This window comes from Cyanistes caeruleus, chromosome 33 (assembly GCF_971803275.1).
Source record: "Cyanistes caeruleus chromosome 33, bCyaCae1.hap1.1, whole genome shotgun sequence".
Classification (NCBI taxonomy): domain Eukaryota; kingdom Metazoa; phylum Chordata; class Aves; order Passeriformes; family Paridae; genus Cyanistes; species Cyanistes caeruleus.
Window position 1 is genome coordinate 1,122,465 of NC_141734.1, and position 15,289 is coordinate 1,137,753.

Consider the following 15,289-nt stretch of genomic DNA (forward strand, 5'->3'; position numbering starts at 1 on the left):
GATTTTCCCTCATTTTCCTTCATTTTCCATCATTTTCCCTCATTTTTCCCATTTTCTCCCAATTTTCCCCATTTTCCCCAGATTTCTCCTCAATTTTTCCAGATTTTCCCAAAATTTTCCCAAATTTCCTCCCATTTTTTCCCAATTTCTCCCCCATTTTTCCCAATTTTTCCCCAATTTTTTCCCCATTTTTCCCCATTTTTTCCAATTTTTCCTATTTTTTCCCCATTTTTTCCCAATTTCTTCCCCATTTTTCCCAATTTTTTCCAAATTTTCCCCATTTTTTCCCAATCTTCCCCCATTTTTCCCCATTTTACCCCAATTTTCCCTCATTTTTCCCCATTTTTCCCAATTTTTCCCAATTTTTCCCCATTTTTCCCCATTTTTCCCAATTTTTTCCCATTTTCCCCCAATTTTTACTCATTTTTCCCCAATTTCTTCCCCATTTTTTCCCCATTTTTCCCCATTTTTCCAAATTTTTCCCAATTTTTCCCAATTTTTTCCCCATTTTTCCCCATTTTTCCCCATTTTTCCCCATTTTCCCCCATTTTTCCCCATTTTTCCCCATTTTTCCCCATTTTTCCCCATTTTTCCCCCATTTTCCCTATTTCTCCCCTATTTTCCCCCAATTTTTTCCCAATTTCTCCCCAATTCTTCCCCATTTTCCCCCATTTTTCCCAATTTTTTCCAATTTTTCCCCATTTTTTCCCCATTTTCCCCCAATTTTTTTCCCATTTTTTCCCCAATTTCTCCGCCATTTTTTCCCAATTTTTTCCCATTTCCCCCCATTTTCCCCCAATTTTTCCCAATTTTTTCCCCATTTTTCCCCATTTTTTCCCCAATTTTCTCTCATTTTTCCCCATTTTTTCCCCATTTTCCCCCATTTTTCCCCATTTTTCCCAATTTTTCCCGTTTTTTCCCCATTTTTCCAGGGAATCGACGGCATCCGGGGGCTGAAGGGTCACAAGGGGGAGCAGGTGAGCCCCTCCCCCACCCCAAATTCCCAAAAAATTCCCAAAATCCCCAAAAATCCCCCCAAAAAATCCCCAAAAAATCCCAAAAAAATCCCCAAAAATTCCCACGAAATTAAAAAAAAAAATCCAAAAAAATTCCCCCAAAATTCCCCCAAAAAATTCCTTAAAAAAATCCCAAGAAATTCCAAAAAAATTCCAGGATTAATCCGAAAAAATTCCCGAAGTAAATCCCCCAAAAAATCCCCAAAATCCCCAAAAATTCCCAAGAAATTCCAAAAAAATTAAAAAAATTCCTCCTAAATTTCTCAAAAAATCCCAAAAGAATTCCAAAAAAATTCCCTAAAAAAATTGATCGAAAAATCAAAAAAAATACCCCAAAATTCCCAAAAATTCCTTTAAAAATCAAAAAAAATCCCCCAAAATTCCCAAAAATTCCTTTAAAAATTCCCAGAAAATTCCCCCAAAATTCCCAAAAATTCCTTTAAAAATTCCCAAAAAATTCACCCCCAAAATTTCCCAAAAATTCCTTTAAAAATTCCCAGAAAATTCCCCCAAAATTCCCCAAAATTCCTTTAAAAATTCCCAGAAAATTCCCCCAAAAATTCCCAAAAATTCCTTTAAAAACTCAAAAAAAAATCCCCCAAAAATTCCAAAATAAATCCCAAAAAAATTCCAAAATAAATCCCCCAAAAAATCCCAAAAATTCCCTAAAAAATTCCTTGAGAAATCTTTTTTAAATCCCCCAAAATTCCAAAAAAAATCCCTAAAAAATTCCTTTAAAAATTTTTTAAAAATCAAAAAGAAATCCCAAAAAATTCCTTTAAAAATTCCTTTAAAAATATTTTAAAAATCAAAAAAAATCCCAAAAATTTCCTTAAAAAATTACTTTAAAAATATTTTAAAAATCAAAAAATAATCCCCAAAAATTCCCTAAAAAATTCCTTTAAAAATCTTTTAAAAATCAAAAAAAATCCCCAAAAATTCCTTAAAAAATTCTTTAAAAATATTTTAAAAATACCAAAAAAATCCCCAAAAATTCCCTAAAAAATTCCTTTAAAAATCTTTTAAAAATCCCCCAAAATTCCCAAAAAATTCCCTAAAAAATTCCTTTAAAAATATTTTAAAAATCAAAAAAAAAACCCCCAAAAATTCCTTAAAAAATTCCTTTAAAAATCTTTTTTAAATCCCCCAAAATTCCCAAAAAATTCCCTAAAAAATTCCTTGAAAAATCTTTTAAAAATCAAAAAAAATCCCAAAAAATTCCTTAAAAAATTCCTTTAAAAATATTTTAAAAATCCCCAAAAAATCCCCAAAAATTCCTTAAAAAATTACTTTAAAAATATTTTAAAAATAAAAAAAAAATCCCAAAAAATTTCCTAAAAAATTTCTTTAAAAATCTTTTTTAAATCCCCAAAAATTCCAAAAAAATTCCCTAAAAAATTCCTTTAAAAATCTTTTAAAAATCAAAAAATAATCCCCAAAAATTCCTTAAAAAATTACTTTAAAAATATTTTAAAAATCCCCCAAAATTCCCAAAAAATTCCCTAAAAAATTCCTTTAAAAATATTTTAAAAATAAAAAAAAAATCCCCAAAAATTCCCTAAAAAATTCTTTAAAAATATTTTAAAAATCAAAAAAAAATCCCAAAAAATTCCCTAAAAAATTCCTTTAAAAATCTTTTAAAAATCAAAAAAAACCCCCCAAAAATTCCTTTAAAAATTCCTTTAAAAATATTTTAAAAATCCACCAAAATTCCCAAAAAATTCCCAAAAAATTCCTTGAAAAATCTTTTAAAAATCAAAAAAAAATCCCAAAAAATTCCCTAAAAAATTCCTTTAAAAATATTTTAAAAATCAAAAAAAAAACCCCAAAAATTCCTTAAAAAATTCCTTTAAAAATATTTTTTAAATCCCCCAAAATTCCAAAAAAATTCCCTAAAAAATTCCTTTAAAAATCTTTTAAAAATCAAAAAAAAATCCCCAAAAATTCCTTAAAAAATTCCTTTAAAAATATTTTAAAAATCCCCAAAAAATCCCCAAAAATTCCTTAAAAAATTACTTTAAAAATATTTTTAAAATAAAAAAAAAATCCCAAAAAATTCCTTTATAAATCTTTTTTAAATCCCAAAAAATTCCCCTAAAAAATTCCTTTAAAAATTCCCAAAAATTCCCGAAAAAAATCCTTGAAAAATTCCCAAAAAATCCCCCCAAAATTCCCAAAAATTCATTTAAAAAATCCCAAAAAATCCCAAAAAAATTCCCTAAAAATTTCCTTTAAAAATTCCCCGAAAATCCCCCCAAAATCACAAAAAATTCCTTTAAAAACTCAAAAAAAAATCCCCCAAAAATTCCAAAATAAATCCCAAAAAAATTCCAAAATAAATCCCCCAAAAAATCCCAAAAATTCCCTAAAAAATTCCTTGAGAAATCTTTTTTAAATCCCCCAAAATTCCCAAAAAAATCCCTAAAAAATTCCTTTAAAAATTTTTTAAAAATCAAAAAGAAATCCCAAAAAATTACTTTAAAAATTCCTTTAAAAATATTTTAAAAATCAAAAAAAATCCCCAAAATTTCCTTAAAAAATTACTTTAAAAATATTTTAAAAATCAAAAAATAATCCCCAAAAATTCCCTAAAAAATTCCTTTAAAAATCTTTTAAAAATCAAAAAAAATCCCCAAAAATTCCTTAAAAAATTCCTTTAAAAATATTTTAAAAATCAAAAAAAATCCCCAAAAATTCCCTAAAAAATTCTTTTAAAATATTTTAAAAATCCACCAAAATTCCCAAAAAATTCCCAAAAAATTCCTTGAAAAATCTTTTAAAAATCAAAAAAAAATCCCAAAAAATTCCCTAAAAAATTCCTTTAAAAATATTTTAAAAATCAAAAGAAATCCCCAAAATTTCCTTAAAAAATTACTTTAAAAATATTTTAAAAATCAAAAAATAATCCCAAAAAAATCCCTAAAAAATTCCTTTAAAAATCTTTTAAAAATCAAAAAAAATCCCCAAAAATTCCTTAAAAAATTCTTTAAAAATATTTTAAAAATACCAAAAAAATCCCCAAAAATTCCCTAAAAAATTCCTTTAAAAATCTTTTAAAAATCCCCCCAAATTCCCAAAAAATTCCTTAAAAAATTACTTTAAAAATTCCCAAAAATTCCCGAAAAAAATCCTTTAAAAATTCCCAAAAAATCCCCCCAAAATTCCCAAAAATTCATTTAAAAAATCCCAAAAAATCCCAAAAAAATTCCCTAAAAATTTCCTTTAAAAATTCCCCGAAAATCCCCCAAAAATCACAAAAAATTCCTTTAAAAATTCCCAAAAAATCCCCCCAAAATTCCAAAATAAATAAAAAAAAATAAAAAAACCCCAAAAAAATTCCAAAAAATTCCCTAAAAAATTCCTTTAAAAAATCCAAAAAAATCCCCAAAAAATTCCCAAAAATTCCTTTAAAAAATCCCAAAAAATCCCCAAAAAATTCCCTAAAAAATTCCTTTAAAAATTCCCACAAAATTCCCAAAAATTCCCTAAAAAATGCCTTTAAAAATTCCCAAAAATTCCCAAAAAATTCCCGGGCAGGGCGAGGAAGGAGCTCCGGGATTCAAGGGCGATGTTGGAGTCAAAGGCGATCGGGTGAGCTGGGAATTCTGGGAATTCCGGGAATTCTGGGAATTCTGGGAATTCCGGGAATTCCGGGAATTCCGGGATCCCCAAATCCCAAATTTCCCCCAAATTCCCCAAATTCCCCTCCCAAAAATCCCATTTTTTCCCCCTTTTCCCTCCCGAAATTCCCATTTTCCCTCCCCAAATTCCCATTTCTCTCCCAAAATTCCCATTTATTTTCCCAGAATTCCCATTTTTCCCAAAATTCCCATTTTCCCTCACCAAATTCCCATTTCCCCTCGCAAAATTCCTGATTTTCTACTCCTGTTTTTCCCAAAATTCCCATTTTCCCCCCCCAAAATTCCCCTTTTCCATCAAATTCCCATTTTTCCCCAAATTCCCATTTATTTTCCCCAAATTCCTATTCTTCCTCTCCCATTTTTCCCAAAATTCCTGGTTTTTCCCCATTTCCCCTCCCCAAATTCCCGTTTATTTTCCCCAAAATTCCCGCTTTTTCCCCAAATTCCCGATTTTCCCCCCAAATTCCCGTTTTTTCCCCAAATTCCCGTTTTTCTCCCCAAATTCCCTTTTTTCCCCCCAAATTCCCGTTTCTCTCCCCAAATTCCCGTTTCTCTCCGCAAATTCCGGTTCTTTTTCCCCAAATTTCCCGTTTTTCTCCCCAAATTCCGGTTCTTTTTCCCCAAATTCCCGTTTCTCTCCCAAATTTCCCGTTTTTCTCCCCAAATTCCCGGTTTTCTCCCCAAATTCCCGTTCTTTTTCCCCAAATTCCCGTTTATTTCCCCCAAAATTCTCGTTTTTTCCCAAAATTCCCGTTTCTCTCCCCAAATTCCGGTTCTTTCTCCCCAAATTCCCATTTATTTTCCCCCAAATTCCCATTTTTTCCCCCAAAATTCCCGTTTCTCTCCCCAAATTCCCATTTCTCTCCCCAAATTCCCGTTTTTTCCCCCCAAATTCCCGTTTTTTCCCGAAATTCCCGTTTTTCTCCCCAAATTCGGGTTCTTTCTCCCCAAATTCCCATTTATTTTCCCCAAATTCCGGTTTATTTTCCCCAAATTTCCCCTTTTTCCCAAAATTCCCGTTTCTCTCCCCAAATTCCCGTTTATTTTCCCCAAAATTCCCATTTCTTCCCCAAAATTCCCCTTTTTTTCCCAAAATTCCCGTTTCTCTCCCCAAATTCCCGTTTTTTCCCGAAATTCCCATTTTTCTCCCCAAATTCCGGTTCTTTTTCCCCAAATTCCCGTTTTTCTCCCCAAACTCCGGTTCTTTTTCCCGAAATTCCCATTTCTCTCCCCAAATTCGGGTTCTTTCTTCCCAAATTCCCGTTTTTCCCCAAATTCCCGTTTCTCTCCCCAAATTCGGGTTCTTTTTCCCCCAAATTCCCGTTTATTTTCCCCAAATTCCCGTTTCTTTTCCCAAAATTCCCGTCTTTCTCCCCAAATTTCCCTGTTTTACCCCCAAAATTCCCGTTTTTCCCCCCAAATTCCCGTTTCTCTCCCCAAATTCCCATTTCTTCTCCAAAATTACCGTTTTTTCCCCAAAATTCCCATTTTTCCCCCCCAAATTCCCATTTATTTTCCCCAAATTTCCCCTTTTTTTCCCAAAATTCCCGTTTTTCTCCCCAAATTCCGGTTCTTTTTCCCAAAATTCCCGTTTTTCTCCCCAAATTCCGGTTCTTTTTACCCAAATTCCTGTTTTTCTCCCCAAATTCCCATTTTTTCCCCCAAAATTCCCATTTTTTCCCGAAATTGCCGTTTCTCTCCCCAAATTCCGGTTCTTTCTCCCCAAATTCCCGTTTCTCTTCCCAAATTTCCCCTTTTTTCTCCCCAAATTCCCATTTTTCTCCCCAAATTCCCGTTTTTCTCCCCAAATTCCCGTTTTACCCCCCAAATTTCGGTTCTTTTTCCCAAAATTCCCGTTTTTCTCCCTAAATTCGGGTTCTTTCTCCCCAAATTCCCATTTATTTTCCCCAAATTCCCCTTTTTTCCCCCAAAATTCCCGTTTTTTCCCAAAATTCCCGTTTCTCTCCCCAAATTCCGGTTCTTTCTCCCCAAATTCCCATTTATTTTCCCCAAATTCCCATTTTTTCCCCCAAAATTCCCGTTTTTTCCCCCCCAAATTCCCATTTATTTTCCCCAAATTCCCGTTTTTCTCCCCAAATTCCCATTTTTTCCCCCAAAATTCCCATTTTTTCCCGAAATTGCCGTTTCTCTCCCCAAATTCCAGTTCTTTCTCCCCAAATTCCCGTTTCTCTTCCCAAATTTCCCCTTTTTTCCCCAAAATTCCCGTTTTTTCCCAAAATTCCCATTTTTCTCCCCAGATTCCCGTTTTCTCCCCAAATTCCCGTTTTTCTCCCCAAATTTCCCCTTTTTCTCCCCAAATTCCGGTTATTTTTCCCCAAATTCCCATTTTTCCCCAAATTCCCGTTTCTCTCCCCAAATTCCGGTTCTTTTTCCCAAAATTCCCAATTTCCCCCGCCAAATTCCCGTTTATTTTCCCCGAAATTCCCCTTTTTCTCCCCAAATTCCCGTTTTTTCCCAAAACTCCCGTTTTTCTCCCCAAGTTCCCGTTTATTTTCCCCAAATTCCGGTTCTTTTTCCCGAAATTCCCATTTCTCTCCCCAAATTCCGGTTCTTTTTCCCCAAATTCCCGTTTTTCCCCAAATTCCCGTTTCTCTCCCCAAATTCGGGTTCTTTTTCCCCCAAATTCCCGTTTATTTTCCCCAAATTCCCGTTTCTTTTCCCAAAATTCCCGTCTTTCTCCCCAAATTTCCCTGTTTTACCCCCAAAATTCCCGTTTTTCCCCCCAAATCCCCGTTTCTCTCCCCAAATTCCCATTTCTTCTCCAAAATTACCGTTTTTTCCCCAAAATTCCCATTTTTCCCCCCCAAATTCCCGTTTATTTCCCCAAATTTCCCCTTTTTTTCCCAAAATTCCCGTTTTTCTCCCCAAATTCCGGTTCTTTTTCCCAAAATTCCCGTTTTTCTCCCTAAATTCCAGTTCTTTTTCTCCCCAAATTGCCGTTTCTCGCCCCAAATTTCCCGTTTTTTCCCAAAATCCCCGTTTCTCTCCCCAAATTCCCGTTTCTCTCCCCAAATTTCCCGTTTTTTCCCAAAATCCCCGTTTTTCTCCCCAAATTCCAGGGCGATCCGGGCGCTCCCGGCTCCCGCGGCTCCGACGGCTCCGAGGGCCCCAAGGGGCGCTCGGGACCCCCCGGAGAGCCCGGGGAGGCCGGAATTGGGGGAGAAAAGGTGAAAATGGGGAATTTGGGGGAAAAATGGGGATTTTGGGGGAAAAAATGGGGATTTTGGGGGAAAAATGGGGAATTTGGGGAAAAAATGGGGATTTTGGGGGGAAAATGGGGATTTTGGGGGGAAAATGGGGATTTTGGGGGGAAAAATGGGGATTTTGGGGGAAAAAATGGGGATTTTGGGGGAAAAAATGGGGATTTTGGGGGGAAAATGGGGATTTTGGGGGTAAAAAATGGGGATTTTGGGGGGAAAAATGGGGATTTTTGGGAAAAATGGGGATTTTGGGAAAAAATGGGGATTTTGGGGGAAAAAATGGGAATTTTGGGGAAAAAATTGGGATTTTGGGGGAAAATGGGGATTTTGGGTGGAAAAATGGGAATTTTGGGGAAAAAATTGGGATTTTGGGGGAAAATGGGGATTTTGGGGGGAAAAATGGGAAATTTGGGGGAAAAATGGGGATTTTGGGGGGAAAATGGGGATTTTGGGGGAAAAATGGGGATTTTGGGAAAAAAATGGGAATTTGGGGGGGAAAATGGGAAAAATTGGGAATTTTGGGGGGGTTTGGGAGGGAAAATTGGGAATTTTGGGGGGAAAACGGGAATTTTGGAGATAAAAATGGGGATTTTTGGGAAAAAATGGGGATTTTGGGGAAAAAATGGGGATTTTGGGGGGAAAAATGGGGAATTTGGGGAAAAAATGGGAAAAATTGGGAATTATGGGGGGGTTTGGAAGGGAAAAATGGGAATTTTGGGGGGAAAAGTGGGAATTTGGGGGGAAAAATGGGGATTTTGGGGGTAAAAAATGGGGATTTTGGGGGGAAAAATGGGGATTTTTGGGAAAAATGGGGATTTTGGGAAAAAATGGGGATTTTGGGGATAAAAATGGGGATTTTGGGGGGAAAAAATGGGGATTTTGGGGGGGAAAAAGGGAATTTTGGGGGGAAAATGGGGATTTTGGGAAAAAATGGGGATTTTGGGAAAAAAATGGGAATTTTGGGGGGAAAATGGGAAAAATTGGGAATTTTGGGGGGGTTTGGGAGGGAAAATTGGGAATTTTGGGGGGAAAATGGGAATTTTGGGGATAAAAATGGGGATTTTGGGGGGGAAAATGGGGATTTTGGGGGAAAATGGGAAAAATTGGGAATTTGGGGGGTTTGGGAGGGAAAAATGGGGATTTTGGGGGGAAAATGGGAATTTTGGGGGAAAATGGGGATTTTGGGGGAAAAATGGGAATTTTGGGGGGAAATGGGGATTTTGGGGGGGAAAATGGGGATTTTGGGGGGGGAAATGGGGATTTTGGGGAAAAATGGGGATTTCTGGGGGTTTTGGAGAAAAAAATGGGAATTTTGGGAGGAAAATGGGAATTTTGGGGGAAAAAAATGGGAATTTTGGGGGAAAAATGGGAAAAATTGGGAATTTTGGGAGGGTTTGGGAGGGAAAAATGGGAATTTTGGGGGAAAAAATGGGAATTTTGGGAGGAAAATGGGAATTTTGGTAGGGAAAACAGGAAATATTGGGAAATTTGGGGGGTTTGGGAGGGAAAAATGGGGATTTTGGGGGGAAAAATGGGGATTTTGGGGGGAAAATGGGAATTTTTGGGGAAAAATGGGAAAAATTGGGAATTTTGGGGGGTTTGGGAGGGAAAAATTAGGAATTTTGTGGGGAAAATGGGAATTTGGGGGAGAAATGGGAATTTTGGGGGAAAAAATGGGAATTTTGGGGGGGAAAATGGGGATTTTGGGGGGGAAAATGGGGATTTTGGGGGGAAAATGGGATTTTGGGGAGGGATTTTTGGGGTGGAAAAGGTGAAATTTGGGGGAAAAATGGGAAAAAATGGGAATTTTGCGGTGAAAAATGGGAATTTTAGGTTGGAAAATTGGGAATTTTGGGGGGAAATTGGGGGTTTTTTTGGGGGGGAAAAGTGGAAAAAATGGGAATTTTTTGGCGGGAATGGGGGGAAATTTGGGAAAAAATTCCCAAAAAATTCCATTGGGATTTTTCCCACAGGGAAAATTGGGAGTTCCGGGATTGCCGGGATACCCCGGGCGCCAGGGCCCCAAGGTGAGACCCAAACATTCCCAAAATTCCCCAAATTCCCAGAATTTCCCCCAAATCTGACCCCGATTCCCACAAAATTCCCACAAAATCCCCCAAAATTCCCATTAAAATCCATCAAAATTAAAAAAAAAAACCCCAAAAATCCCAAATTTTCACCCCAAAATCCCAAATTTTCTCCCCTGAATTCCCCCAAATCCCGAATTTTCACCCCAAAATCCCAAATTTTCTCCCCAAATTCCCCCAAATCCGGAATTTTCCCCCCAAAATTCCCAAATTTTGCCCCAAAATTCCCCCAAAATCCCAAAATTTCTCCCCATAATTCCAAATTTTTCCCCCAAATCCACAAATTTCACCCCAAAATTCCAAATTTCCCCCCCAAAATCCCAAATTTTCCCTCCCAAATCCCAAATTTTCCCCCTAAATTACCAAATTTTCCCCTCAAATCCCAAATTTCCCTCCCAAATCCCAAAATTTCCCCCCAAATCCTCCAAAATTCACCCAAAATTCCCAAATTCCTCCCAAAATTCCCAATTTTTCCCATTTCCCCCCCAAAATTCCCAATTTTTTCCCCAAAATTCCCATTTTCCTTCCCCAAATTCCCATTTTTTCCCCGTTTTTTCCCGATTTTCACCTTTTCCCCACAATTCCTCCCCAAAATCCCATTTTTCCCCCAAAATTCCCATTTTCCCTCCCCAAATTCCCATTTTTTCCCCCCAATCCCCATTTTTTCCCCCAAAATTCCCAATTTCCCACCCAAAATTCCCACAAAATCCCCAAAAATTCCCATTAAAATCCATTAAAATTAAAAAATTTCCCTCCAAAATTCCCGAATTTTCCCCCAAATCCCCAAATTTTCCCCCCAAATTCCCAAATTTCCCCCTAAAAATCCCAAATTCCCCCAAAATTCCCAAAATTTCCCTCCCAAAATTCCCAAATTTCCCCCTAAAAATCCCAAATTCACCCAAAATTCCCAAATTTCCCTCCCCAAATTCCCCCAAAATTCCCAAATTTCCATCCCCAAATTCCCCCCAAATTCCCGAATTTCCTCCCCAAATCCCGCCCAAATTCCCAAATTTCCCCCTAAAAATCCCAAATTCCCCCAAAATTCCCAAATTTCCATCCCCAAATTCCCCCCAAATTCCCGAATTTCCTCCCCAAATCCCGCCCAAATTCCCAAATTTCCCCCTAAAAATCCCAAATTCCCCCAAAATTCCCAAATTTCCATCCCCAAATTCCCCCAAAATTCCCGAATTTCCTCCCCAAATTCCCGTTTTTCCCGCAGGGCTCTCAGGGATTCCCGGGATTTCCCGGCAGCAGCGGCGAGAAAGGAGCGAGGGTGAGCCCCTCCCCCACCCCCCAAAATATCCCAAAAAATTCCCCAAAATTCCCAAAAAATTCCCCAAAATATCCCAAAAAAATTCCCAAAAAATTCCCCAAAATTCCCCCCAAAAATTCCAAAATATTCAAAAAAAATCCCCAAAAATCCCCCCCAAAATATCCCAAAAATTCCCCCAAAATTCCCCAAAATTCACCCCAAAATGCCCAAAAAATTCCCCAAAATGCCAAAAAAATTCCCCAAAATGCCCAAAAAATTCCCCAAAATGCCCAAAAAATTCCCCAAAAATCCCCAAAATTCCCCCCCAAAATTCCCCAAAATTCCCCCCAAAAAATTCCCAAAATTCAAAAAAAATTCCCAAAAATTCCCCCCCAAAATTCCCAAAATATTAAAAAAAAAATCCCCAAAAATCCCCCCAAAATATCCCAAAAAATCCCCAAAATTCCCCCCAAAAATTCCCCAAAATTCCCCCCAAAAATTTCCCAAAAATTCTCAAAAAATTCCCAAAAAATTCCCCCCAAAAAATTCCCAAAAAAATTCCAAAAAAAATCCCCCAAAATCCCCCCAAAATATCCCAAAAATTCACCCCAAAATGCCAAAAAAATTCCCCAAAAATCCCAAAAAATTCCCCAAAATTCCCCAAAATTCCCCCCAAAAAATTCCCCAAAATTCCCCCCAAAAATTCCCCAAAATTCCCCCCAAAAAATTCCCAAAATTAAAAAAAAATTCCCAAAAATTCCCCCCCAAAATTCTTAAAATATTAAAAAAAAAACCCCAAAAATCCCCCCAAAATATCCCAAAAATTCCCCAAAATTCCCCGCAAAAAATTCCCAAAATTCAAAAAAAATTCCCCACAATTCCCCCCAAAATTCCCCAATATTCCAAAAAAAAAAATCCCCAAAAATCCCCCCAAAATATCCCAAAAATTTCCCCCCAAAATTCCCAAAAAATTCCCCAAAATTCCCCCCAAAAATTCCCCAAAATTCCCCCCAAAAATTCCCAAAAAATTCACAAAAATTCCCAAAAAATTCCCAAAAAAATTCCCCAAAATTCCCAAAAAAATTCCCCAAAATTCCCCCCAAAAATCCCCAAAATATTAAAAAAAAATCCCAAAAAATTCCCCCCAAAAATATCCCAAAATTCCTTCTAAATTCCCCCAATAAATCCCCCCAAAATTCCCCAAAATCCCCAAAATTCCCCAAAAAAATGCCCAAAAATTTCCCAAAATCCCCCAAAATTCCCAAATTTCCCAAAAATCCCCAAATTTTCCGAACTCTCCCCCTTTCAAAAACCCCCAAAATTCCCAAAATATCCCCAAAAATCCCCCCAAATATCCCAAAATTCCCCAAAATTCCCCAATTTTGGAACCCCTCCCCCTCCAAAATTCCCAAAATCCCTGAAAATTCCAAAAAAATTCCCCAAAAAATCCCAAAAAATCCCAAAAATCCTCCAAAATTCCCAAAATTCCCAAAACCCCCCAAAAAATCCAAAAAAATCCCCAAAAATCCCCCCAAATTCCCAAATTTTGGGACCCCTCCCCCTCCAAATCCCCCAGAATTCCCCCAAAATTCCCAAAGTTCCCAAAATAAAAAAAAAAAATCCCAAAAATCTCCCCAAAATCCCAAAAAATTCCCAAAAAAATCCCCAAATCGCCCAAATTCTCCCCAAAAAATCCCAAAAAATCCCCCCAAATTCCCCCAAAATTCCCCAAAATTCCCAAATTTTGGAACCCCTCCCCCTCCAAAATTCCCAAAATCCCCAAAAATTCAAAAAAATTTCCCAAAAAATCCCCCCAAATTCCCAAAAATCCCCCAAAATCCCCCAAAATTCCCCCAAATCCCCCCAAATTCCCAAATTTTGGGACCCCCCCTCCAAAATTCCCCAAAATCCCCCAAAATTCCCCCAAAATTTCCAAAAAATCCCAAAAAATTCCCCCAAAAAATCCCAAAAAATCCCAAAAAATCCAAAAAAAATCCCAAAAAATTCCCCAAAAAATCCCCAAAAATCCCCAAAATTCCCCAAAAAATCCCCAAAAATCCCCAAAAATTCCCCCAAAAATCCCCCAAAAATCCCAAAAAATCCCAAAAAAATCCCCAAAAATCCCCAAAAGTCCCCAAAAATCCCAAAAATCCCAAAAAATCCCAAAAATCCCAAAAATCCCCCAAAAATTCCCAAAAAATCCCCAAAAATTCCCCAAAAATCCCCAAAAAATCCCAAAAATCCCCAAAATTCCCAAATTTCCCAACTTTTCCCATTTTTTTCCAGGGTTTTTCCGGAAAATCGGGGCCCAGGGGGGAGCGCGGCCCCTCCGTGAGTTCCGGAATCCCCAAAAATTCCCCAAAAATTCCCAAAATTTGGGAAATTTGGGAATTCTGGGCCTGAGCCCCTCCCCCCTCCCCCCTTGCAGGGTCCCAGGGGGCAGCGGGGACCGCGAGGAGCCACCGGAAAAGTCGGAGCCAAGGTGGGAATTCCGGGAATTCTGGGGGTTTGGGGGAATTCTGGGAATTTTTGGGAATTCTGGGGATTTTTTGGGAATTTTTGGGATTTTTTGGGAATTTTTTGGGAATTTTTTGGGGATTTTTTGGGGATTTTTTTGGGGACTTTTTTGGGATTTTTGGGGATTTTTTTGGGGATTTGGGGGGAATTGTTTTGGGATTTTGGGGGATTTTTGGGATTTTTTGGGAATTTTTTTGGGTTTTTTTTGGATTTTTTGGGATTTTTTGGGGGAATTTTTGGGATTTTGGGGGAATTTTTTGGGATTTTTTGGGAGATTTTAGGGAATTTTTGGGAATTTTCAGGTATTTTGGGGGAATTTTGGGAGGATTTTTTGCGTGTTTTTTGGAATTCTGGGGATTTTTTGGGAATTCTGGGAATTTTTTGGGAATTTTTGGGAATTTTTTTGGGATTGTTTGGGAATTTTGGGGATTTTTTAGGGATTTTTTGGGGGATTTTTGGGGGATTTTTTGGGGGATTTTTGGGAATTATTTTGGGATTTTAGGGGATTTTTTTGGGAATTTTGGGAATTCTGATGACATTTGGGAATTCCAGGGATTTCGGGGAATTTTGGTGATTTTTTGGGAATTTTTTGGAATTTTTGGGATTTTTTTTTATTTTTTTTGGATTTTTTGGGGGAGATTTTAGGGAATTTTTGGGAATTTTCAGGGATTTGAGGGGAATTTTGGGAGGATTTTTTGCAAGTTTTTGGGAATTCTGGGGATTTTTGGGAATTCTGGGGATTTTTTGGGAATTCTGGGGATTTTTTGGGAATTTTGGGGATTTTTTGGGAATTCTGGGGATTTTTTGGGAATTTTTGGGGATTTTTTGGGGATTTTTTGGGGATTTTTTGGGGATTTTTTGGGGGGATTTTTGGGGATTTTTTTGGGGATTTTTGGGAATTCTGATGATGTTTGGGAATTCCAGGGATTTTGGGGAATTTTTTGGATTTTTTGGGAATTTTTGGGGTTTTTTGGGGATTTTTTGGGAATTCCGGGAATTTTTGGGAATTTTTTGGGATTTTTTTTTGATTTTTTGGGGGAAATTTTAGGGAATTTTTGGGAATTTTCAGGAATTTTGGGGGAATTTTGAGAGGATTTTTTGCGAGTTTTTTGGAATTCCAGGGATTTTTTGGGAATTCTGGGGATTTTTTGGGGATTTTTTTGGGATTTGGGGGATTTTTTTGGGGATTTTGGGGGAATTGTTTTGGGATTTTGGGGGATTTTTGGGGGAATTTTGGGAATTCTGATGACATTTGGGAATTCCAGGGATTTCGGGGAATTTTGGCGATTTTTTGGGAATTTTTTGGGGTTTTTGGGATTTTTTTTGGATTTTTTGGGATTTTTTGGGGAGATTTTAGGGAATTTTTGTAAATTTTCAGGGATTTTGGGGGAATTCTGGGAGGATTTTTTGCGAGTTTTTTGGGAATTCTGGGGATTTTTGGGAATTTTTGGGGATTTTTGGGGATTTTTTGGGAATTTTTGGGATTTTTTGGGAATTTTTTGGGATTTTTTAGGAGATTTTTTGGGGGTTTTTTTGGGATTTTTTGGGATTTTTT

The 15,289-nt window shown here is 37.1% G+C and overlaps 1 protein-coding gene across 1 annotated transcript in view; it reads left to right on the forward strand.

Moving 5' to 3' along the window:
• COL11A2 (collagen type XI alpha 2 chain) overlaps positions 1–15,289 on the forward strand; it is an 88,127-nt gene that overhangs the window by 22,152 nt on the left and 50,686 nt on the right. The window contains exons 13-19 of the mRNA XM_086870674.1: positions 933–977; positions 4,554–4,607; positions 7,738–7,845; positions 9,852–9,905; positions 11,185–11,238; positions 13,504–13,548; positions 13,646–13,699. Coding sequence (XP_086726800.1) covers positions 933–977; positions 4,554–4,607; positions 7,738–7,845; positions 9,852–9,905; positions 11,185–11,238; positions 13,504–13,548; positions 13,646–13,699 — 414 coding nt within the window. The remainder of the gene's footprint in view (positions 1–932; positions 978–4,553; positions 4,608–7,737; positions 7,846–9,851; positions 9,906–11,184; positions 11,239–13,503; positions 13,549–13,645; positions 13,700–15,289) is intronic.